The sequence below is a fragment of the Vipera ursinii genome (genome assembly GCF_947247035.1).
Source record: "Vipera ursinii genome assembly, chromosome: 2".
NCBI classification, from domain to species: Eukaryota; Metazoa; Chordata; class Lepidosauria; order Squamata; family Viperidae; genus Vipera; species Vipera ursinii.
The window spans coordinates 169483191-169508421 of NC_139513.1; the positions used below are offsets into that span (position 1 = coordinate 169483191).

General features: G+C 45.1%; 3 protein-coding genes across 11 annotated transcripts in view; 2 read left to right on the forward strand and 1 right to left on the reverse strand.

Moving 5' to 3' along the window:
- The first annotated feature begins 692 nt into the window (after positions 1-692).
- WDR45 (WD repeat domain 45) lies at positions 693-9557 on the forward strand. 4 transcript variants are annotated; one of them, XM_083356205.1, is made up of 11 exons: positions 693-829; positions 1690-1795; positions 2121-2195; positions 2292-2396; positions 2580-2685; positions 3896-3990; positions 4133-4212; positions 6029-6237; positions 8237-8338; positions 8439-8584; positions 8858-9557. In XM_083356205.1, exons 2-11 carry the CDS (start codon positions 1747-1749, stop codon positions 8965-8967), a joined length of 1077 nt encoding a protein of 358 aa, XP_083212331.1. In that variant the 5' UTR covers positions 693-829; positions 1690-1746; the 3' UTR covers positions 8968-9557. The 4 variants fall into 4 exon arrangements, with proteins under 4 accessions (XP_083212331.1, XP_083212332.1, XP_083212333.1 ...); XM_083356206.1 differs by lacking the exon at positions 693-829 and adding an exon at positions 862-882; XM_083356207.1 differs by lacking the exon at positions 693-829 and adding an exon at positions 906-924.
- A 2115-nt stretch (positions 9558-11672) lies between these two features.
- On the forward strand, positions 11673-20437 carry PRAF2 (PRA1 domain family member 2). Its single transcript, XM_083354149.1, has 3 exons — positions 11673-11973; positions 15564-15781; positions 16581-20437. The coding sequence occupies exons 1-3, from the start codon at positions 11750-11752 to the stop codon at positions 16718-16720; spliced, it is 582 nt and encodes a 193-aa protein (XP_083210275.1). The 5' UTR covers positions 11673-11749; the 3' UTR covers positions 16721-20437.
- Positions 20438-21373: 936 nt separating this feature from the next.
- The window catches only part of CCDC120 (coiled-coil domain containing 120), a 45888-nt gene continuing 42030 nt past the window's right edge, over positions 21374-25231 (reverse strand). For all 6 annotated transcript variants that reach the window (XM_083356749.1, XM_083356748.1, XM_083356750.1 and 3 more), the window contains one exon: positions 21374-24233. In XM_083356749.1, the coding sequence (XP_083212875.1) occupies positions 23504-24233 (730 nt within the window). In that variant the 3' untranslated portion in view covers positions 21374-23503. The remainder of the gene's footprint in view (positions 24234-25231) is intronic.

Below are 25231 nucleotides of genomic sequence, written 5' to 3' on the forward strand. Positions count from 1 at the left end.
AAATTAGCGTTTTGATTTGGGCCATTTACTAAGGGGAATTTATGTTGATTTGGGATTCTCCTAAGTTTGAGTAGTTCAAGAATATTAAAGATGACAGAGTCCAAAGTATGTCTAACATATGTTATGCAGTTTGGCTTCCTCCCTTGCTCTGAGAAGTTGTTTCCTGGAGATAAATCTGGTCCTTTCCATTAGAAAATGCAAATAAGCATTTTGATTTGGGCCATTTACTAAGGGGAATTTATGTTGATTTGGGATTCTCCTAAGTTTAAGTAGTTCAAGAATATTAAGGATCACAGAGTCCAAAGTATCTCTAACATATGTTATGCAGTTTGGCTTCCTCCCTTGCTCTGAGAAGTTATTTCCTGGAGATAAATCTGGTCCTTTCCATTAGCCAGTGAAACAACAGGTGCTTTTATCTTTCCTTATGCACACCTTTATTTTTTTAATGTTGTGTTTCTGAGGAGCAGCGCTGTTACTGCGTTTTAATTACTTGATCACATTATTTAAACTCTTTAGAAACGTATTTTATCTTTAGCCCCGGTAGATTCCCGCAACGGGACGGCTGAATGACTCGTATTGCCAGTCTCAAAAATGGCCGCCTTGATAACAGACCCGGCCCCTTCCCCTGTGGCAAGAGAGAGAATCCCCGTATATTCACAGCTCACGGCTCCCTGCCAGTTTCCAACATGGCCGTCGAGACTTTAGCACTTCCTAGATTACGTAAGCGCTCTGGTGCCTATTCTCTGCGGTCTAAAACGGAAGTAGCTTGCGTGCCAGCTGTTGTTTACCACAGGAATAGCTGGTGTCGATGTAAATAAAGTGGGGAAAGGTAAGGAATCTTGCGGGTGAAGCGGAGGGAGGAAGAGGGGTGGCAAACTTCAGGTAGGCCTCTTCAGATTTTTAGGAAAGAAACCGAAATGGCAGGTAGGTTCCTGTATCTCCACTGTTAGGACAGACTGAGTTGAGTGTTGGAAGAATTTGGGGAGGGGAGGACGGGCTAGCTTGCTTGCCGAAGTGGGAAGTAGGTATATGTTGTTTGAGGAGACCTTGCAAGGAGTATGAACCCTTGCACGGGAAGAGATAGTGGTGACTGTGAGGTTGATAAGACCAGATCCCTGTTAGGAGAGAGAATCGTTTTATTGCTTAGTGGGCTGTAGGGAGTAAGAAGAGGTCCTGAGAACAAACACTGGAGTCAGCCCATGAAGAAAGAATGGTAACGGAAGGAACTGAGGTTAAATTGAAGCAACTGAAGAGAAATAGAAGTTCTTAAATGAGACAGATATGAGTGGCCAAAGGTATCTTTGGCAACCAGATTGTTTGAGGACCCAGATTGTTGGGGGCAATTAAGCTGACTTTGTAATAATGCCGCTTGGGTGTGTGTGTGTGAAAGCCCTAACAAGCAGGCATATAGATAGAATGAAGGCTACTGCTAAGCTTGTAAGCTGCCCTGAGTCTTCGGAGAAGGGCGGGATATAAATGGAATTAAAATAAAAAATAAAATTTAAAAAAACCTGGTGCCCTTATATAGGGTGGTCTCTTCAGCTGAGATGACAAAATACATAGGAAAGCTAGTATGTTCTTAGGACCTGCTGAAAAATGTCATCAGGGCTATCTGGCCTTCCACTGGCATCATATCTCTGTCTTGATTTTGTCTTTCTGCACCATGATGGGTACCTTATTGGGTAACAGAAAAGAACCAAGAACATTGTGTGCCTGCCTCAACTGAGGCTGTCCCATCAAGCTCTTATGGCTCAGCAACGTGGGGTTAATAGCCTGCGCTTCAATCAAGATCAGAGTAAGTTATTTAATTTGTCTGAATTCTGTTCCTCAGGAGATCTAGCACTCTTTTATTAGGGAGTTGTAACTGAGAGTCACAGGCCCTTCAAAACAAGAATTCTGGGATATTTTCAGCTCATAAGGTGATCTGTAATCCCTGCATCTGAGAATAGCCGTGTTGATGGAAATATACTTTCTGTTTGCTAGGAAATGCCTTTTTTGTTTCAGGGGTTCTTGGGCTGGTAGTCTTAATACCACTAGTACATTATAGTCTTCATTTTGGCACAAGTGAGTCATGATGTTCCCAGTATACCACACAGTTGATCTATCCTCTCGCATAATAGGTTGTTTCTGCTGTGCTATGGAGACAGGTGTTCGGATCTATAATGTGGAACCACTTATGGAGAAGGGGCACCTTGGTAAGGAGCAAAGAGCTAAAACTGTAAGATTGTGAAATATCTCTATTTCTGTGCAGTAAGTCCTACAATATTTCCTCTTGGTTTTTTCCCCGCTAGATCACGAACAGGTGGGCAGCGTAGGGCTGGTTGAAATGCTACACCGTTCTAATCTCCTTGCTATTGTAGGAGGAGGTGGCAACCCTAAATTCTCTGAGATCTCAGGTTGGTATTCTCAGGGGAGGAAGTGGAATCAAAGCAAATGAATCATGAATTCTAAATTTCAACAGTGTTACAGAGAGAAGCAAATATGATCTCTGATTCTCCCCTAACAGGGACATATCTTCTCCCTGTTTCTCTATGTCCTTGTTGATCTGTGTCTTCTGTTTCCTCATGCTTCCATTGTAGTCTTGATCTGGGATGATTCTCGTGAAGGAAAGGAAGGCAAAGACAAATTAGTACTGGAGTTCACCTTCACCAAACCAGCACTGGCTGTTCGCATGAGACATGACAAGTATGTTTCGAGTTCATTCTCTTTCTACTGGTTCCGGAACATGGGTAGGGTGCTATATCCTTCTGCTTATCTGAATTTGATTGCCACAATAACACCTATTACAATATTATATCAATGCAATTTGTTTACAGTAAAGTCTGTACTGGCATCATTGGTTGAAGCAGAAAAAAAGTACCGGTAATTAGAACATTTGAATGTGTATCAGTTTATATTCTTGTATCAAGCATTGTCATATTGACCCACTGGTTGGAAACAAATACAAATTTGTAAAGATATACAATTCTAATTGAATATTTTGCCTTGTTTTTACTCTGCTGTAAGCTGCCTAAGTTGCCTCTAGGCAAGATGTGTGGCATATAAATGTAATAAATAAAATAGCCTCTGCAGCAATATTCTCTAATACTTTTGTATAATACTATAATGGTAATGTAGGAGAAGTAGTAGCAAAACTTGGGATGGAATCAAAAGAGGATTCAGTCACAGACTAAGTCCAACTCCTCTACCCCCCCCCCCCCGAGGTACCTTATCGTACTATGTCTCCACTCTGCTTGGATTTTGGCAGGGAAGAAATTCAGCTCTGGACTGCAGAGACTTGTCCTTCTGCTCAGGGACTGAAAATCCAAGCAGAGTGAAGGGAAAGTGTAGTAACGTAAGGAGCACAGGAGCCTAATGCGAGTAGGGGAGGCCCTGGAAGGCTGCAGACAAGCCTCTCTGCTCTGGAGCTGAAAATCCTCCTTGCCAAAATTCAAGCAGAGTGGAGAAGCAGCACAGTAAGGCAAGGAGCCTGGGGTGTCTCAAGTGGGTGGAGGAGGTCTGGGAGGGCCTTGCACAGACTGCACGTAAATTATTGTCATGCTGTGGACAAGTCTCTCTTTGCTCCAGAGCTGAAAATCCTCCCTACCAAAATCCAAACAGGATTTTCAACCTCTGAGCAGAGACACTTATCTGCAGCGTCCACACCCTGACTCACACATAGCCTGTCTTGGCTTCCCCCACCCCCCTGAGGTACCCCATGCTCCTTACCTGGGACTTCATCTGCTCAGTGACCCATGAGATTGATTAAGGACCACACGGGAATGCCTTGATTGCAGTCTCTCGCTTAACAACTGATTTGCTCAACGACCAAGATTCCAGTCCCAATTGTAGTTATAGGTCAAGGGCTGCCTGTATTCCTGTATTACAACTGTACATCCCTGTATTGTCTTTGCAGAATAATAATTGTGCTGCGGAATCGAATCTATGTGTATTCCTTCCCCGACAACCCCACTAAGCTCTTTGAGTTTGACACCAGGGACAACCCCAAAGGTAAAATGACTCAGTGATTCCCTCATTTCGTTCCTGTTTTCCTTTACTTGCATAAATGAAGTGCTGCTCCTTCATATGGATTAAGTCTGACAGATGCCTCTCTGTTTTTTGTCTTTCTCTCTCTCTCTCTCTCTCACCTCAGGGCTTTGTGATCTATGTCCCAGTTTGGAAAAGCAGCTCCTGGTTTTCCCTGGGCATAAATGTGGCAGCTTACAGCTCGTGGTGAGTGTTATGTGGTAGGGTGATGGAGATGACAGGATGGACATGAGAAAATCTTAATCAATTGTACCATGCCCAATACCAAAAAGAAGACAACATAATCTTACGTAAGCTAGTGAGAATGACAATATTTCTTTATAGGCAGATGATAATCACATTTGATTCTGACATACTTCATAATATTGTGTTATTTATCACACAAAGTAACCTGTATAGGTAGCACTTGATTTAAAACCACAACTCGGACCAGAATTTTGGTCACTGTGAGGTGGTTGTTAAGTGAGTTCTCACATGACCAGATCAAATTTTATGACCATTTTAACATGGTCATTAAGTGACTTGTGTACTATTCAGTGAATCACACATTTGTTAAGCAAATCCGGCCTCCCCGATTGACTTTCTTTGTTAGAAACTGACTGGGAAGGTAACAAATCACGTGTCCAAAAGACCCTGCAAGTGTTGTAAATGCAAACCGGCTGTCAGGCACCCAAATCGTGATCATGTGACTGCAGGAGTGGTACAGTGGCCATAACTTCGAGGATAGGTTATAAGTCAGTTTTTGGGAGGCCGTTGTAACTTTGAATTGTTAAATGGACAATCCTAAGTTGAGGACAACCTGTAAATAGAAATCAAATGAGTCACCTGTGTTAGTTGATTGTGTAAAATGGGGCAAAGAGCAATGCCCGGGACTGATTTTTTTAGTGTGGGAAAATGGCCTCGTCATGTTTACTCTAGAGCAGGGGTGTCAAACTCAATTTCATTGAGGGCCGCATCAGCATTGCAGTTGCCCTCAGGGGGCCGGGTGGGTATGGACAGGGTGGGCGTGGCCTACTGGGTGGGCGTGGCTAGAGTGCGTATGGCCTACTGGGTGGGCGTGGCCAGCTCTACATCATTTGCGTCAAGGGTGCCTATGGGGGCCTGGGTGGGAGTGGGACAGATCTGAGGGTCTCTGGCAGAAGGAGGGTCTCTGGGCCAGGGCCAAGGCAGTGGGGGCCGTTCCCTGACTGTTTCCAGGATGGCTTTGCGGGCCGCATGAAACCACTTCGCGGGCCGGATCCGGCCCCCCGGGCCTTGTGTTTGACATGTCTGCTCTAGACCCAACATTGCAGTACACACATTCAGACAGGGTTCTGCACCTTCATTATTAGGTCTATTCCTCCAGGATTGTAGAGGCTTTCGCTAAAAAGAGAAGCTTGCGTTTCCCAGGTCGCCTTCCCCGTACATTTCATGGCCAATTTCAACTTGATTATCAGATGGGCTCTTTTGCTTTCATTCTGCATGAGAAAGATTGGAAGTTGCCAAAGATTTGGATCATGCTCTGTTTTCTTCCCGTGTTTATTATTACAGGGGGTGTTTTCTGTATGTTGATGGCATTAGTTCTGATTTTATTTGGGGCAGGGGGCTTGGGGTGTGGATTTAATCCCCATACTAGCAAGAAAGAAACACAGACATGCTTATGAGCGAAGATTTAAGCTCAACTCAGGCATTCTTTACCCTTTTCTTCCTTCCGTATTTGCTTGTATTTTACCATTGTACTGTTATTTCTAAGTTTCTTTATATTGTTTTTACTGTTGTGCTCTTAGATTCTGATAGGATATCCTTTTTCTAATATATAATTTGTTTCATTGGTGTCGTAGACATAAAGTTCCTAATACAGTAATGAGCAAATTCCGATTCAGGTGTTTTAAGCATAGTCTGGTAAGAGGCTGCATTGGCCAGAAGGAAATATCCAAGCATGTGACAGGCTTTTTGCAAACCACTCTGTTGAAATCAAAATCAAATCTTGTTTCTTCTTCATTATGATTTGTCCTCACCTTAGGATCTTTCAAGCACCAAGCCCGGCACCTCGTCTGCCCCATTCACCATCAATGCTCATCAGAGCGAGATTGCCTGTATCTCCCTCAACCAACAGGGCACTGTTGTGGCCTCTGCCTCAAAGAAAGGGACCCTTATCCGCCTCTTTGACACACAGACCAAGGAGAAGCTAGTAGAGCTCAGGAGAGGGACGGATCCAGCAACTTTGTATTGGTGAGAACTCCCTCTGTTCCCACTTCACGTAGGTCCTCCCTCGCAAATTGCGTGAAGCTCTGCCTTTACCTGGGCTAGGCTACTTGGAAAGGCTGCATTGCACCTCGGATTCCATTCCTCCATTGATCTCTTGCTTCAGTCTCCGCCCATCCGCCCCAGAGGGTAGGCCTGCAAAACTTATCGAAAGGGCCACATGGATAAATTAAAAATCCCTGCTGGTTGCAGAGAAACACCTGGACTACTGATGCACTATTCTTCTACTAGTGGAAGTTCTGGAGCTGACAGTGGTGAGACTTGTTTTGGGGGGGGGGCAATGTCAGCAGCTGTAAATTTACTACTTTAAAAAAAAAACATTGGCAGGAATTAGCGCAAGCCTGCTGTGGAGAAATAAATAATCTGTTAACTGCAACTGCTGGAGACAAATGAAAGAATAGGCAGGGGAATGAGCTGCATTGCTGAATTATTTACAGCAGGGTGTCAAACTCCCGGCCTGCGGGCTGGATGCACCACACGGAAGCCACGCCCACCCCAGCTCCGGCAAGGGGGGAAAAAGTCATGACACGTCACCAGACGTGGTGAGTTTGACACCCCTGATTTACAGGCTTTGGGGTGAGAAACTGATAGTCTTGTTAATGCCATTTCTTGGGAAATGCCAGGCCCTGTATCCTGAAGTACTGTGGTGAGACTTCTAATTGAGGCAAACCTCACAGAGGGATTGTAGCAGAGGCAGATAATGGCACAATGGCATTAGGATGAATGTTATTAACTTTTGAAGGCAGCTTTGAATTGAGAAGGTGAGATCAGATCAAGCCACCTTACTGTAGCGATCACGATTTTAGATGGTTTTATTCTGTACGTGGAAAAATAAGGCTTCAGGTTTCAAACCTTTCCTGCTTCTTAAGCTTCAGAATTTGTCTTTTGCCTGAGTACTGGCTAGGAAGATATTTTTAGTGGGTAATTGATGCAGATGTATGTTACCCTAGGCAAATTTGCTGTTTTTATCATTGTTTTAAGCTTGTGGTTTACCACAGAGAATGATTTGTCAAATGGAAGAGCCATGCAGATCAAACCAATCAGTCAGTCAATCAATCAATCAGTCCATGCACTATTACTGGAAGAGCAAATACTGCAAGTCACAGTTAGACTGGTTTGTTCTGCTAGCTAAAAAGCAGTACGTCTCCAGTAGTTTGCAAACAAGTGAGGGAACCTGGGCTGCTATTGTGTAACAAGTGAAGCAAGCTTGCAAACTAAGCAAGTGAAACTTTGCATAGCACAAGAGATACAATCTGCAGAAGGCAATATCTAAGGACTTGGTCCACCTTTAACAACTCTATGAATAGGTGCCACTCCCGTTTCTTGTTAATGTGTTTCTCAGAGGTTTCATCTCAGATGCTGGTAAAATTGGCAAGCTCTTGGCCCATTCCAATAGACTTTTCCTTATGGGTTCTGGGTGTCAGTGAGATGATCCTATTCCAGGTTTGGTTGTGTTCTCAGAGGCCCCAGTGATCTGGAGTGGCCAATAATAATAGCTTTAGGAATTGCTAAACTCCTAATAGAGTTCAGCCTAGTTCAACCTGGATTGGGGCTGCAAGGACATTCTGGGAGATGTTGAAGACAGAGCTCTTCACAAAACCCATTTTTAATCCGTTTGGGACAATATTTTGTTTTTTCTTATTTTGTTCTTCTTTCACTGTTACAAAGTTCTGTGTTTTGTGGGTGTTTTGTTTTCTACTACTATGTAAACCACCAAGGATTTAACTGATCGTGCTGGGGCATCGCCATAATGATGTCCATAACTCCTACTCCCTAGCCAGGCAGGCTAGGAATTATGGGAGTTGCATTCCCAATATTTCCAGAAAGAGAGGCTCAGTCAAGGGATATTTTACCAGGCTCCTCTTCAGGAGTAATATGTCCTGAAAAGAAGGCATTTGCTATTATAGTGACCTGATCGTAGGAAGAAACCTTGAATTGTCAGATGAAACTCCTTTCTTCCTCACAGCATTAACTTCAGCCACGACTCTTCATTTCTCTGTGCATCCAGTGACAAAGGGACTGTCCATATCTTTGCCTTGAAAGATACCCGATTAAATCGCCGCTCAGCGTATGTAGCGCGGGGGCAGGGAGGATGGTGTTATAAATGGGTATGAAAGACGGTCATCAGTAATACTTTTCATCCCACTCTTTCTCCTGCTCTCTCGCAGATTGGCTCGTGTGGGAAAGGTTGGGCCTATGATAGGTCAGTATGTGGATTCTCAGTGGAGCTTGGCCAGCTTCACCGTGCCAGCGGAGTCTGCTTGTATCTGTGCTTTTGGGAGAAACACCTCCAAGAACGTCAACTCAGTCATTGGTGAGTGGCATTGATGAGAGGCAGGGGATGTGTTGGGCCTCTTCAAGTGTATCACATGCAACCATGACCCAGGTCCAGTGCTGCCATTGAGTATGGCAAAGCAGTCTGCTTTAGGTTAAGGACCCCCTCCCTCCCTTTCCTGTTTGGTTTTCTTATATTTATTAGTGGCACCGTTGTAGATTTTCTGCCGTGTGATCTCGTCATGCATTGAGTTCTCATGAATCCCATTCTTGATCTCTCACCCACATTCAATTCTGCTTCCTGCTCTTACAGCTATCTGTGTGGATGGTACTTTCCATAAGTATGTCTTCACTCCTGATGGAAATTGCAACCGCGAGGCCTTTGACGTCTACTTGGATATATGCGACGATGATGACTTTTGAGTGTAGCTTTATTTCCATTGTTCAGGCAAAAGCATGTGAAGCTGAAGCATTGAAATCCAGTGTTGCACAGGCAGCAAACAGGAGTCTCCTTTCCTCTCCACCTTTGCCCCCATATGTTCCGGGAGGTTCCTTAATATTCCATAACAAATTTGGAGGTGTGGGGGAAAGCTGTGGGGAATAGGAATTCTGCTGGCAGAAGACCATCATTAGATATAATGCAGAGTGCTGAGATGGGAAAGGCAGAAAGAACCTTGCTGTAAGATGGGGTGAATTCTGGACAACAGCTGTATTCTTTATTTCTTGATGCCACCTTTCCAGATGTCTGTTCTTATTGCTGCTTTACTCAGCTGCCATATTCATGTGGGACTGAGAAATATAGCTGAGTTTGGGGAGCGAGAACTGGTCAGATCACTGTATTTCCTACACCCTGGAACCTTAGGAGGTACGTACAGTATCTGGAAGCGCCCGACAATGATGGGCATTTGGGGAGGAGGAAAAAGGCACAGTTAACGTTAAGAATCAAGAACAGATGTTTATGTTGTTTAATTGACATTCTGTGATCAATAAAGGATGGGGGACATTCTGAAGAACTGAAATTCTGATGTGAAATCTTAATCATTGTCTGTCTGTATATGTATGTGGGAAGTGTCATTCCGTATGTAATCCTTTATTGGAGAAGGCCAGATAGCAACCCATCCTCATAGAGAAAAAAGGCTAGGGTGGACTAGATGCCTTCCTTATTACTTCTATAAGAGCAGGTAGATTAGAGCAGAAAATCAAACACAGAGATACTTCTGCTCTTCTTCTTTATCTAATTTAAACATCATATGAATTGTGTGGCTTTAAATTATTTTCCATTTCTACTAATTCATTTTAGTGCTGCCTTCTCTCTGATCTCTCTCTATAACAATATTATTGTATTTAGTTATATAAATACAGTATAGTACTCATAACTACCATTGTGAATGCCTCCCCCTGCCATTCTAATTAATAAACACTGAGCAGAATTTTTTGAAGTCACAAAATTGTTTTAACAAGAATTTTTGTAAGATTAAGAACCAATAAGATTTGGTGAGATTTTGGACTTTTAAATTTTTGTTTTCCAAAAAAAGCTTTTAGCATTTTGTGTGTTTATTAAATTCAATTCTGTCACGTAGCTAGAAACCTTACAACATTGTTCGCTGCTATTTTCTTAGCACTTGAGGGACGTTCAACTTTGACTGCATTTGCACATCATACTACATTAAAACTGCCCTATGGTTTGATGTCATACATGTAGGAGAATAGTTGTGAAGAAAAAACCCAAGAACTTCTGTGACCAATAATGGGAGCTGAGAGTTGATTACTGACATGATCAGGCTCCAAGATACAATAAGCTAAATGTGAGCATCTTACAAATGGAATGATGTTTCTGGAAAAAGAAAGACCAGATACAAATGGGACTGCAATGATAAAAAGCAAATACACAACCTTCCAATCCCAGCATTGTCATTTATTTATTGTGTCTTTTGTGCCTGTTGTGTCTTTCCCATGACTGCCCTCCAAGGTTTGTTGATCACACAGGAACTAACATCTTACCGGACAGTATCAAGATTCAGGAGAATCTCCAAAATCTAGAACATTGGGTGGAAACTAATAAGGCGAATTTCAAAAATTAGAGGATGGAGGGTATTGGGTAGCAGCACAGGAGAAAAAAAAAGATTTGGGGTATCTTGATGGATCAGAACCAGAGGTAGATGCGGTGCAGCTGAAAATAAAAAAAGCAAAGCCAGCTCTAAACTTCATCAACTGAAAAACAGTATCAGGATCAAGAGAAACAAGCCTTCTTCCTTTCTATTGTGCATTGCTCAGGACACTAGAATGATATATCCAGTTCCAGATACTGCATTTTAGGAAGAAGATTGACACACTGAAACTTTTCCAGAAGAGAGCAATCAAGATGAGGGCCTTTAAGGAAAAACATATTGGAGGCACTTAGCTGGAGAAAGCAATGGAGAGATGCAATGATTGTTTCCATGTATCTGAAGAGCTGTAGAAAAGGCAAGCCTTTTAGACTTGTTTGAAGAACAGGACCAAAAAACATGTTCACACACCAAAGAAGTAGGTTTTGGTTTAAAATCAGAAAAATCCTAATGGTACCCAATAGTGGAACTGTGGTGGGCTTTGCTTTACTGGAGGCAGAGAAATAGAAGCCAGATGGCCACATCTGGGGGATACCGTAACAAAGGAAATTTGCATCTGGCGTGGAGTTGAAGTCATTGATCCATCAATCCATTTAATATTTAAGATAATACAGCAGAAGAAGCCACAAAAGCGATCTTGCTTTTTTTTCATTTTTCTATTTATTTGGCCCATTCCAATTTGTTTTCAAAAGTCACGCCAGACTTTTCAGGTAGCTTAGCCTATTGCAGGGGTCTTCAAACTTGGCCCTTTTATGACTTGTGGACTTCAACTCCCAGAATTCCTCAGCCAGCGTGCCTGGCTGAGGAATTCTGGGAGTTGAAGTCCACAAGTCATAAAAGGGCCAGGTTTGAAGACCCCCTGGCCTATTGTATCTATAAGTAGCTTCTACGGTTGCCTTCAGGTCTTTGTAGAAGTCCTCAACGTTTCCTTGGAGGAGCCGTATCTTTCCTGTTGCTATGAGGCAATTAAGATTCCTGAGTTACAGAAGGCCAGGAAAAGAAAGCCAGTCCAGCGGCCGGCTAAAGGCGACGCCCTGCCCCGTCTCCTCCGCAATAATTCCCGTTTCCACGTCTTCCGGCCGGCAGGTCTTATCGCCGCAATGCATTGTGGGGATGGTAGTCCTTCCCGCCCCGAGCGAGCGAAGATGTCCGAGGTGCGGCTGCCCCCAATTCGGGGGCTGGATGATTTTCTCCTGGGCTCCACTCGCTTAGCTGCCCCCGACGTGCGGGACCTGCAGCGCTGGCACAACCGCGTGGTTAACAACCTCCTGTACTACCAGAGCAATTACCTGCTGCTGCTGGGCGCGGGGCTGCTGCTGGGCGGGTGAGTGCCAGGGCGGCGGGCGGAGCACGGCCGGAAGGAGAGTCCGACTGTGCGAAGTCCGGCGGGAGGCGAGGATCGGGCGCAGGTGGGGTGGGTGGGTGGGTGAGACTCGGTTACCGAACAATAGGCAGGCAGGCTTAGTTGGTGGAGGCGAAGGGCCGAACTAAGATGGAGAAGGGTGGGTTGTTTTTTTTTTTTTTTACTATCATTGAAATCCGGCCTTTGTAGGAGAAGACATTTCATCACCCGAAGGTGGGATTACGGAAGCTAAGTACAATCTCCGCTCCAGTCTTGGGAAGGGAAAAAGGGACGCAAGCGGGAAAATTGCCACTTTTTTTTTTAAATGCTCCTGCGATTTTGAACATTAATACGATAGGGCCAGGGGTCTTCAAACTTGGCCCTTTTATGACTTGTGGACTTCAACTCCCAGAATTCCTCAGCCAGCCTGTCTGGCTGAGGAATTCTGGGAGTTGAAGTCCACAAGTCATAAAAGGGCCAAGTTTGAGGATGCGAAAGAAGTGCCTGTGCCTTTAATGACCCTGGGGTAGGTAGTGGGGGGGGGGAACTGCCGGCGATGGAAACGGCGTGGCCAACAAATGGGAAATCGTAACTTGTAATCATAACGCGTCTGGAAGATGGCAAACTGGAGCTTCCTCCTAGGCTTTTGGTACTCAAGTTTAAAACTACAGTGCGAGAAAGTCTACTCTGTAGCCTAACTGTAACAACGAGATAGTCTTCCTCTGTCCCCAGGCAGCAGAGTCTGCAAATGCTGCTCTGAAAAACTATGTTTGAATAGCTCTTTGCAAATGGAATTGTTTGGGCTCTTATCCGTCAAAGCATGTGACTGAAACAGCTTTTGTCACTGACCCCTGCATAGGGCTGGTGTATCTGTCCTGGCCTTTTTCTCAGTGAACTTTGATATCTTTTGGATCATCATCAGTGGATTGGAGGCATTTTTATGGTATTTCTGCTCTAGTGGATGATTCTAGTCAGTAGTGTTTTGGCAAGTGCCAGGGCAGAAATCAGGTGCCCAGGCAATCGGTTCTTTTGGAACCAGAGACAATGAACACCCCAGTAAACAAAGGTATTTTAAATGTTATTAGCTAAAGCAAACAAATTAAACAGCATAAAACTCAAATCTCTTACAAGCTCCACCTAGGAGCTCCTTAATAACAGAGGTACACCAAGGGTGGCCAATTTTCACACTACCCAACGGAAACAAAAACAACCCCAAGGTTTTTATCAAAACCTGTCACTGTGACTTCAAGGCCCTGCTGTGGTCAGGATCTGCCCTTGACTGGGTGGCACATGACTCTGAGATGGGAATCAAAACTCTGAAACTTTCACAGCAAGAAAAACTTCGAAGCTACATGAAGATTTCTTCCCCTCCTTAAAACCTAGCAGGGAATGAGCGCTAAACTTCTAGACTTTTTAAAATGTGAACATGAAATCAAAATACCTCGTTAAACTGCTTGAAATAACAGTGGTCTTCTTCCACATGCCACTTCATTGTAGTGGTAGGGATGAAGAGATTGAGTGGTAGTGGCAATTATGGCACCCTTGAGGCTATAATTGGGAATGGAGTCCCTGTCCCTAAGTGATGTGGTCGTAAAGCACAATGTCATGTGACTGTTATCACTATTGCTTAGTGATGGCACTTCCCATTTCCCATAATAGGTGAATTCCACCGGTCATAAGCTGGGGACCCACCCCAATCCAAGTCATTCTGAGCCTGGTCCCTCCCAACCTCGTTAAGGGGCTGCTTTCAACTCCCCTCTGTCTGCCTCTCTCCCCATCTCTGCCCTTCTGACCACCATGCAACCTGCCTTATAGGGCAGCAAGCAGCCCCGGAACTGTGCCGCTCTGGGGCTGGTTGCCATACCCCAGGAAACCCCAGTCCCAGCTGCAGTTGCCATCCCCACCTTGCGCTCTGCTGTTCCAGCTCACCCTCGCCATCTTCTTGTTCCCACTTCTGGCAAGGCACGACTGGCCTGGTTGCAGAGTCAAGCTGGGCTTTTTTGAAGCTGCAGTGTGCGCCCCCCCCCCAAAAAAAGCCCCAGGACACTGCAACCGTCATAAATGCATGCCAGTTGCCAAGCGTCTGAACGTTGATCGTGTGACCGTGGGGAGTCTGCGATGGTCATCAGTGTGAAAAACGGTCGTAAGTCATTTTTCCCCCCTGTGCTGTGGTCACTTCAGTCACTAAACAAAAGGTTGTCAGTCAAAGTTGTATCTGTAGCACAGGGGTCAAGTTCTCTCTTCCATTATTCAGTATTTATCCATGTGAAGCTATCAGGGAGTAGTTTGACTCTGACTGGAGCAACCCAGTGGAGGCAGTGGGGAGGTTTTGCCCAGCTTTACCTTTACCTGGATGTAAGGAGCTCGCTACAGGGCCCCATTGCCCTCATCACCTTGCTTAGATTAGTGCAACACACTGATCAGGTGGTAACCCTTGGCTTACCACTGTTTGTTTGGCAACTATTCAAAGTTGCAACGGCACTGAGAAGAGTGACTTATGGTCCTTTCACATGTACAACCACTGCAGCATCGCCATGGCCATGTGATCAACATTCGGGCCCTTGGCAATCGGCCTGTATTCATTCACAAGGGTGCCAGCCGCTCAAGGCCACCCGGTTGCCATTGGCGACCTTCCCGACCCAATTTCTGAAAGCCACGTTTGCTTAATGACCGTGTGATTCACTTAACAACGGCCGTGATTCACTTGACAGCCATGGCAAAAACGCTCATAAAATGAGGCACCACTCACTGAACAACAGCCTTTTACTTAGCAGTGGACATTCTGATTCCCAATTGTGGTCGTAAGTCGAGGACTACCTGTACATAGGGCTGCCTTTCAGGACTAACCTGAACTTTCAATAGGCACCAAATGCAACAGCCCAGGGCCTCACAGTTGCACTGAACTCCCTCTATAGCAGGGGTGTCAAACTGCCAGCCCGCAGGCCAGAGTGTCACAGAGAAACCATGCCCATCCCATTGCCGGCAATGGGAAAAAGTTCTGACACGTCGCGCGACGTCACGTGACGCCACAAGTTTGACATGTCTGCTCTATAGGATCCCTAGTAGCTTCCAAGTTGAATTTAAACTACTGGTTTTTATGCATAAAAGCCCTTTTTAGGGCTTGGCTCTAAGTTCATTGCAGCACCACTTCTCACCACTGGAGATGGCCCGCAGATCTGATTGTGCAGAAGAAGTGGGTGGTTATTCCCTGTTTTCAGGAGGAAAACAGGTTTTGTTCACCTTCGTTCAAGGGGAACGAAGCCTGGAAGCATTTTTGCATATAGGGCTGGCTCTTTGGAACGGTCTCACATTGGAAGGTCTCTATAGATGCCATCCCCCTCAGATTTGGGACCCTCAGCAAATGCAGCAGAGGGACCTTCAGGCCCTAATCATGTTCCTCACCCATTTCCCTCACTCCAGGTGTTTAGGAGATCCCAAACCATCAGCAACTACAGAAGGGCCTCAGAGTGGGCCACCCAAAAACGTCTTCTGGATTAAATGCACATCTGAATTGCATATGGTACTCCCTTATGGGCTGAAGTGAAGATTGACTCTGGGGTCTCATTCTGCAGGTACTTCCAACCCATGCTGATTCTGCTAAGCTGCCTACTCCTATGTCTGCTCTTTGGAGGTTTTGTCTGGGCAGCTGAGAACAAGCCTCCCATGCGACGCTTCCGGCGGAATTACCCTGGCCTGTGTTTCTTTGCCGTCCTTGGTGCTGTGTATTTCCTGGTGTCTCTTTTCGAAGGCTCTGCCATCTTCTTGATTTTCATCGCTCTGCCCATAATGTGTGAGTTCCCAGCCGAGGTCTATGTGGGAAGGCTACGTGGCATCGGTGCAGCCAGTATGCCTGCTGTTCCCTACATCTGTTGTGTCGCTCCCAATCTGTTTTACGGCTTGTGCAGAATGCATGCTTTATTCTCAGGATGTGGTGGGCAGAATTTTTCAAGGGGTGGACTTTGGTGAGACATGCAAGCAAAGAGAATTGGATTTCATTTAGCATGAGAGGACATGTTTCTTCTTTTCCTGTAGTAAGGATCAATGTGAAAACACAGAAGCAGTCGTTGCCAAATGCTTCGTTTTCCCATCTTACGCTGCAACCCATATGCTGCCCACGGCTTCATGTAGAGAGAAGATAGGGGAAGAGATTTTTGCTCAGGCTTCAAACAAGTTGCATGATCTACAGGAGTGAAAAAACCATGGCACTTCAAGAGGTGTCACTGCTTTTAATCCCCCTTATTATATGTGCCATACTCTTAGGAAAACAATGGCAAGTTGTGGTTGGTTGGTTTGTTTTAATAAAGGGGAAACTGAAAGCTGACAGCATGGCTTGCTGGCTTGTTTGGGTTTGCAGACTGTGGTGGGCTTTCTTCCTCACTGTCTCTCTTTTATAAAACTGAAACTGATCTGAAGGGCCAAGGATTCCCCACCCTGCATCTTCCCCTAGCTAAGGAATTTAAGCATACCCACGGTCCATTCAGGAGGACTGATTTAAGGGAATAGGGTGTGTGTTGAGATTCTGGTGCGAAGCGGGAGGAGGCGGTTCTGCCTATTCCTCTGTTACCAATGAGCAACCCATTCCCTTGCAGTGAGCCTCACCCACGCCTCCCTGCGTCTGCGGAACCTTAAAAACAAGATTGAGAACAAAATCGAGAACATTGGGCTTAAGCGCACGCCGATGGGGCTGCTTCTGGAAGCCGTGGGCCAAGAACAAGAGGCTGGATCCTAGACCATCAGCGCTGGTTTCCCTTTCCACTGGAACTGCTCTTTCCTTCCAACAGATGCCTCTGCTGCTTGTTTCTCTGCTTGCCTCCATCCAGCAACCTGGCCGTGAGTTCCTGCAGAAGACACAGTTGCCTCCAGCTTGCATACTCAGCAGAACTCCTGGCCTGCCGCTGAGAGGAAATGGACTGAAATCAGCCTAACGTTCCAGTTTAATGTTAAGTATTCCCCATCGGAATCCACATTGTTTTGCTTTGGAAAGGAAGGAATCACAATGAAAGAAAGCTATAATTTTTTTTAAAAAAAAACTCAATAATAAATTGTTGGTTTAGAATACATAGTTGCTGGTTGAGAAAAGGACAAAAATTGAGATCAGAACCAAATGAAATCAGTGTTGTTCTAATTCAGTTTTCTCCCACAAGGTGTGGTCCAGATGTGTCAAAACTACAGTTGCCAAATGTTCCAGTTAGCTGGGAATTTCCTGGAGTGCAGGAGGCTGTTCCAGCGATGGCTGGATTGTTTTTCGGGGGGCTTTCAATGTATTATTCATTATTTGCATAATGCCACTGTTCTAAGGGCTTCAGAAACAGTATTAGGACAACCCCTTTACTTAGGCCTATATCATTACTTACGCCTATATCACTATTGCACATAGTGGGCTGAGATTTTGTAGAGCAGAATGCTTCAGCCTTCCCCCCACCCAACCCCACACGTTCATAGCAGAGCTAAGATTGAAATAGGAGGGTTAGGATGGTTATTTATCTTGCTTACTCTTGAACTGCATCGCCTCTTCTTAAGAGATTCTGAACTCTTGGTATTTAGATGGAGGCACCAAGTAAAGCAACTTCTATGAGGTTTGGCAGCAAAAGGGTGCAAGCCTGTTTGGAGAAGATTTAGCTAAACCTTTGAATAAATGATGGAGGGTAATCACTTATTAATTTTAAGAGGATTTTTTCATGAATGCAAAAGGGAAGGCTAACTCTCAAATGCTGGTAAAGGAGATTATTATGATGTGCAAAATGCCCACAAAATGGCATCAAATGGTAATTTGTTTATTTTAATATCTAAATTAGCTTCTGGAGATTGCATTTCTGCAGCCTAGATTTGATAACCTTAATAAGATATTGCAGACTATACATTCCAGTTCAAAGGTGTGGAGCTGCCCCCCCCTCCCCACTTTTGAGTGAATTTAAGAAGCAAAAGAACTTTTGTTTCTTTCCAAGACCAGATTAGTGTAGAGAAATTCAAACCTTGTCCTGGCTCCTGCATGGCAATAAAGTGCAATTCAATTTGTTTACTTTTAGATTAGCTTAATATGCACAGTATAATAGGGTAGGATGCGTAAAGCATAATCACAAATCATAATCCTAAATCTGGCTTTACAATTATGTGTGAATGCAGCTATTTTAGCTCACAACTATATTCAGGTCATTTGGAATTCAGATGGTTCTTGTACAATACTTAAGAGAAATAAATTCTGCACAGTTCTAAGTAGCGTACAATATATACAAATAAGATGGTCCATACTGATCATATTCTTTATCATTTGGTTTTGAAAAGGATGGGAAGAAGCAACAATTAAACACATAGTTTTAAAAGGGACTTTCCAGCTGTTACGATCATTTAACAAGAGTCCTTCTACACTCCGTTTTTTTGGTCTCTAGAAGGAAAGGCATGGACCCTGTTTGTTATGAAGCAGAATATAACAACCATTAACTCCACTTCTGATCAAACTTTGACTACTTAGTCTTAGTGATCAGGGGCTGGCTGGCTGTTTGGGGACTTGCATCTGGAACTGCATGTGGGCAGCTTCCATTTGCCTTTGTACTGGGTAGAATATGTGTGTAATACACCAGATATAATTTTTGTGTCTCATGACATCTGCTAGCTAGTTGTTGGGTGTTTTACGTTTCCCAAGCCAGGGTCCTTAACAGCTCACTTCAGCTATCAAATCTTATTATCTACACCATCTCCTGAACTTCTCATTTAATGATGTAGTGCAGGGGTTGGCAGGCTACTGGCTTTTCAAGTATTTGGAAGAATTCCCAAGTCCTTTGGCTGAGGCTGAAGGGAAAAAAACTTAAAAGCCTGTGAGGAATGGGTTATAAACTGACCCATACAGGTGTATAACACAAAGGCTTTCTGAATTTGCAGGACACATTTGTGCCATAAACTAACCACTTCAGCTGGATTCATACAGCTCATTGTGATAAAAATGCAGTTGACTAGTGGGTGAAGCCAATGATACTTCTCTTGAAGCGAGTTGCTGACTTTGCTCACCCTTTCGGTTCCCACTTTAATATGGAGGGAGATTTAGAGTTGTTAATTCAGAGAGACATTATAGCATGCTCAAAATGGGACTACTGGAATCGGGATGCTCATGATATGGTCAGTATTTAAGCAGTATGGGGTGTAATCAAACCCAACTGGAGGCACCACATTGGTTATCCTAGCAGAGGACTTCCTGGTATATAGTTTGCAATTCTTGATATAGTCATTAAGTTAGAAATGTTTAAGACATAAGTATCTTGTATACTTATGTATAAGTATACAAGTAGAAGTAGACTTCTCTTCCTGCCTACATAGTTTTGCAGTAGGAAAGAAACTACGTGGCATCATTTTCTACCAAGTTTTATGAGGCATCATAAAAAAGGCTTTTTCTCTGTCATACCTGGATGAATCAGTTAAGATGTGAGGCAAGCCCCTTGCAACCTTACAACAGAATGCAAAGCATGTATGCCCCCATTTGTAAGTCTGCATACTATACTGGGTGATTATGGGAAAGGGGAAAGAAATTAACAGATTCTTTATTCTAAGTGGGAAATTGCAGTTTGTGTTTTTCTGAAAGATGTTCTTATCACTCACAACCCAGTAGAATTATGTAACAAATATTGACACATATAGATTATGAATGTTCCCTCATTCTTTAGAGGCTGCATTCCTCACCTGTAGACCATGCATATACAAACCCAACCACCTAATTGAAGTTGAAGGAACTGAAGGTAAAATGCGTACAGCTGCAGTTTGAAGAGATCGTGTTTCATTTTGGGATTTCTTCCTGGGTTAGTGAAAGAGATGCAGGCTTAAAAAGGAAACATCTGACATGGGAAGTAGCTTTCTCTCAGTTTGCTCAGCTATTGGAGATGGTGTGAGAGGTTTGCCACGAAGAAATCATGAATCAGGTGGTGAAGAGCATCCCTCCATCGAATAGTCTATTGAAGGATGGGGAAATGCTGGTTTCACCAAATGTCTCTGAGGCTTTAAGTTTGTTGATTAGTGTTGAACTGTGGGCTCCCTCTGTTTTTATACTTTTATATGTGCCCAAATTACTAGGATATCTTTCCAACTAGCCATAGAATTGCAGAATAATTTTCGATTGTAATCATGATAGTTTAGGTTAAGGTTTTCAGAGTGTTTAGCTTTTCATAGTGTCGTGTCTGTATGTAAATGCGGTTTATTACAGAAGAGTCAACTTTGAAGACTGCTCCTCGTGTGGAAATCCTCAAATTTGATTAAAGGAGCTTTTCAGAAATGTACACTGATCTTTTCTGAATCATTGCCCCAATGTGTACAGTTGAACATTCAGGGCCAGATGCATGGGAATGAGACAAGGAACAGCATAAGTTACAGTTTTCTCAGAAATAAAACAAATGGTATTTTACTGTTTAAGTGTACCATTTTAAACCCTCTGCATATGGAAAATAAAGTCTTGTGATTTTCATGACACCGTTTCACATTGTAGCCTTACATTTCTTGCCTTTTTTGCTCTACAGCTGCTTTGCAAGTCTAATGCCTTTGCCGAAAGAGATAGGAGCAGCATTCAAAGCAGCTGCACCAGATGTGAGCAGCTTTGTGATTCAAAAAAGTTGCTTCATAAAACAAGGACAAGACAAAGGATTAGCAAAGCCCTGACAATTAGCTAAGAGGCTTACACAAAAGCTGAACATCCAATACCCTGTGAGCTGGCAACTTTTAAAAAGATCTTTCAGATGTGTGCATCATTGAATTCTATTCTAATCAAAGTGGGTTCCTCCTTGTCGATATTACCCCTTGATGATCCTAACCAAATTAAATGAGCAGAGATTCTTTTAGCCATTTTTCCTCCATGAGGAAAACTTTGAGGCATTTGTGGCACATTTCTATCTGTTTTGTTTTTGTATCAATTCCTCAAGGCCAGTCATGCTGAAATAGACACAAGATGTTCCAGTTACTAAGTGAAGTTTTAGCTCACAGATCAGAGGCTGTCTAGTCACTATCCCGTACTGTCTACACCAGACATGTCAAACACAAGGCCCGGGGGCCGGATCCGGCCCACAAAGTGGTTTCATGCGGCCCGCGAAGCCATCCTGGAAACAGTGAGGGAACGGCCCCCACTGCCTTGGCCCTGGCCCAGAGACCCTCCTTCTGCCAGAGACCCTCAGATCTGTCCCACTCCTGCCCAGGCCCCCCATAGGCACCCTTGATGCGAACGATGTAGAGCTGGCCACGCCCACCCAGTAGGCCATACGCACTCTAGCCACGCCCACCCAGTAGGCCAAGCCCACCCAGGCCACACCCACCCGGCCGCCTGAGGGCAACCGCAATGCTGATGCAGCCCTCAATGAAATTGAGTTTGACACCCCTGGTCTACACCATGATACTGATGCTGACATGAAGCTTTCACACATCACAGCCTCGTTTACAATCTTTATTATAGAAACCTTCTCTCCTTATGCACAGTGCTCAGCTTTACATTTAGATCCCCATATATAATCTATACATTAGTGTATATTAAAAAGACACACAAGACAGCGACTCCAATATGGCCCTTGTTCCTTCAGCCAGGGATGGGAGGGGGAGAAAATCGGAGCCCCTCTCGGGTTCTCTCCTCCTCCCTCCCTCCTTCCCTCCCTCTGCTCCAGAATGACCTGGATTCCATTGGCACAGAGTTTAAACAAAGTGACTATTCCTTTTATGTGCAATTGTTGAGAGCAGGAGAAAACCATCACACATTTTACAATTATGATGAGGAGGATAATGGTTATTATTACAGCGAAAGGGAAAAGGCAAGATGTTCTTTCCAGTTTTGAAAAATGGGGGGAGAAGGCAGAAAGCATGTCAGATGAAGGATGCAGGAGGAAATAAACCGTCCAGCCTAGAGGGCGGAAAACGGTGTGCAGCTGTACTTTTAGAAAAATGAAAGGATTGCATGGCCCGTTACAATTGGCGCAACCCCTTCCCAGTGAGAGTTGGGTTTTGATACACGCAGGCACACCCACAGCAGTTTTGGGGAAGGCCACATGGAATCAGCTGGCATTTCCCTTAGCCCACCCCATGGATCAGACTGTGTTATTCCTTCAGCTGGGATCTCCTGCCCTCTCCGCCTGTGAGAGGTCATAACTGAACTGAATGGGTGAAGCCAATCACCGCATTCCTGTATCTAGCACTATGGTGGCGTTCCCCTGCTAGGAGAAAGGTTGGGCCATGAAATAGGTTCACCCAATGGATCCGGTAAACATTTCCCAAACCCCTACGCATTTTTTTCCCCTCACTCAGGGCTTTGCAAGAGCAGGATATGTGTAGGAAGGGACAACACATTGAAGGGTAAACGTAAGTTTTTCACAGTGAGGGCAACGGGAGTGGTATAGATCTCTTTTTTTTCTACTTTTTACAGGACTGATGTTCATTAGCAAGATGACAGGTCTGTGCTATATAACATTTCACAAGAAACACACATTGCACAAACCTCTCCATTTATACATTCCAGGGTCCAGGGTTTATAATGCTACACCCCAACTCGGAGCACCATGGCAGTAACAGTGCACTGTTCTCCAGTGAACACAAGAGGGCGCCACCCACAGCAGAAAAACCCTTTTATGGAGTAGTAGTACAGTAAACACAGATTCCCCCGCCCACCCCACAAAGTCTGAAATCGGGGAGGTTAACAATTGTAGGAAGAACTACGGACACACTCCTACACCCCCCCCCATCATGTGTCCAGTGTGACATGCAACAACCCTCCCCTCACACATGTGGAAACTACCCTGCCAGCAGGGAGCCCCCATCCCCACAATGGTGCATCACACCCAAAAGAGAGGCACCAGTGCGACAAAAGGAAAAGAAAAAGAAACAGCACTCCAGATAGATCCCCTTGGGGGAAAAGGGTGAGGGGGGGTGTCAAACCAACGTCCCTGGGGTTGGGTGCTCTGTGGAATCCAAACTGTAAGGACCAGAAGAATCTTCCAGATAAAGCAGGTCGGCAAAAGGTCTGGGCAGAGTAAAGCACAGAAAGAAAGGAGAGAGAGAAAAAGAAAGAATTAGACAAAGGGGCAGCAAGGAATCATGCAGCAAGCAAGAAAGTGTTTTATCTCCAGTTCTGGTTTATCTACAATTTTGGATCCCGTTTACCCTACAGTAATCACAACCCCAGTCTTTCTCCCCCCCCCTCCCCCACATACGTACTTTGGTTCATTAAATGGGTCCTTTCCAACCATGACGAAGGGGTCAAAAAGAACCAGCCTTTCGACTGCCTGCCTTCCAGAGGCTTTAGACTTTTAACTCCCATTGTTCTCAGCCAGCGAAGGGGGTGGTGAGTTAGGGAAAGCTGCTTTATATAAGGAGACCTGCCTCCTTTCTTTTCCTTCTCTTCCTCACCCTGGGCTTTCAAAACAGTCTAAAATCTGCAGTCAGAGAAGCACCAGTTGTTTTGAAAAAAAGAGGGAGTGAAACCAAGGAAAGTGGGAGGGCAGAGAGAAGAGGCACAGGGTGGGCCCTAGCCAAGCGAGGGAAGGAGGAGGGCGTGCTGAGCTTGTCAGGGCAAAGGAAAAAACCGGCCTGCGTACCTGCCATAGAGCGGCTGGCCCGCATAGCTCACAGAGTGAGGCAGCCCGCCTCCTGGCCCCGCGTAATATCCCACGTCGGGGTTGGAGGGTCCCGGATCGCAGTAGCCGCGCAGGTGCTGATGTACAGACTGAGATGGTCCTCGCCTCTCGGGTGCCCCACGTTGGGTAACTCCAGCGTTGCGTAAGTACCAGTCCCGGAGCCCTTCCAGAGCAAGCGCTTTGTGGAAGTTGCGCTGAGGGGGCAAGGGGGGTCCATAACCAACCTCACGGGACTGTGGAGGCAACAGTGGCCCGCAGGATTTAGTGCGGGCCGCAGGTCGGGCTCGGCGCTGAAGCGGGCTTTCAGAAAAGGCTCCCCACTCTAGCTGGGGAGGCCCATCCCTGCGAGACAAATGCTCGCCACCCCCACAGCTCCGGCGTTCCAGGTAATAGTCCAACAGGAGATCGTTGTAAGGTGGGCGAGGGGTCCAGCCAGAGGTGGAAGGGGTCAGGGCCTCAGCACTCTTAAAAGGAGGGGCAGTGGGCAGCAGGGGGTCCTCTGAAGGGGCCCGTTCAATCAAGGCCTCAGAGCTGTTGCTTCGACGGGTCCGAGCAGCAAAGAGAGAAGCTCTGTCGGCACTGGTGTCCCGGCTAGGGGGGCCAAGCTGGGAATCGTGGCTGCCTGACCACTGACGGGAGTGGAGAGATGGGGCCTCTGACCTGGGAGGAAATAGAGTTGAAATTATTGCTTTTAATTTTATGCTGGATATCGGTGAAATAAGATTTGCCATTACATGCATTATTGGGGGAGGCGAATAAGAATCTCTTGCGTTTCCTAAACATCCATCTATAGAGAAGTTGTTTTGCCTGTTGCATTTAGCTTTGCTTCTTTTTCAGTCCACTTGTTTTGGTCAGGGGGTGGACTGGGTTAAATAACTCTAGTGTTACGTCTGCATCCAGCATGACTGGAGCAATTCAAGATTCCTCGCCCTCTGAAGAAGAGAATGGTAGGTCTCAATTCTCTGCATGAATTACTATTACAATATTATGACTAGTGCTATATGTAGTCTTCCCCTTCCAAACTTGAGGCATGCCCAGAGTAAAATGTTCAAGCAGAAACAGTCCACTTTGGGGAAGTAATGCTAAAGTATTCCTCCCAAGTATGTACCTTAAAAAAGTTAGCAAAAGTTTGCAAGATCCTGGATGAGAAAGGCTGACTAAAACAGCATATGCACTGCTTTTCTTCATGATTAATTTGCAGGATCTTTGAAAACTGATCTTGTCCTTTTTTTTGCTAAAGGTTCCCCCGCACATGCGTGCTAGTCGTTTCCGACTCTAGGGGCCGGTGCTCATCTCCGTTTCAAAGCCGAAGAGCCAGCGCTTGTCCGAGGACATCTCCGTGGTCATGTGGCCGGCATGACTAGACGCCAAAGGCGCACGGAACGCTGTTACCTTCCCACCGGAGTGGTCCCTATTTTTCTACTTGCATTTTTACGTGCTTTCGAACTGCTAGGTTGGCAGAAGCTGGGACGAGTAACAGGCGCTCACTCTGCTACGCGGCACTCGGGATTCGACCCACCAAACTGCCGACCTTCCGATTGACAAGCTCAGCGTCCTAACCCACTACCCGCAGCCAATTCCCCTAAACATCCCTTTGGATGCCTTGTCCAACCCAACCCTGCATTTAAAGGCTCAGTTAAGTGCAGTTTGACACAAAG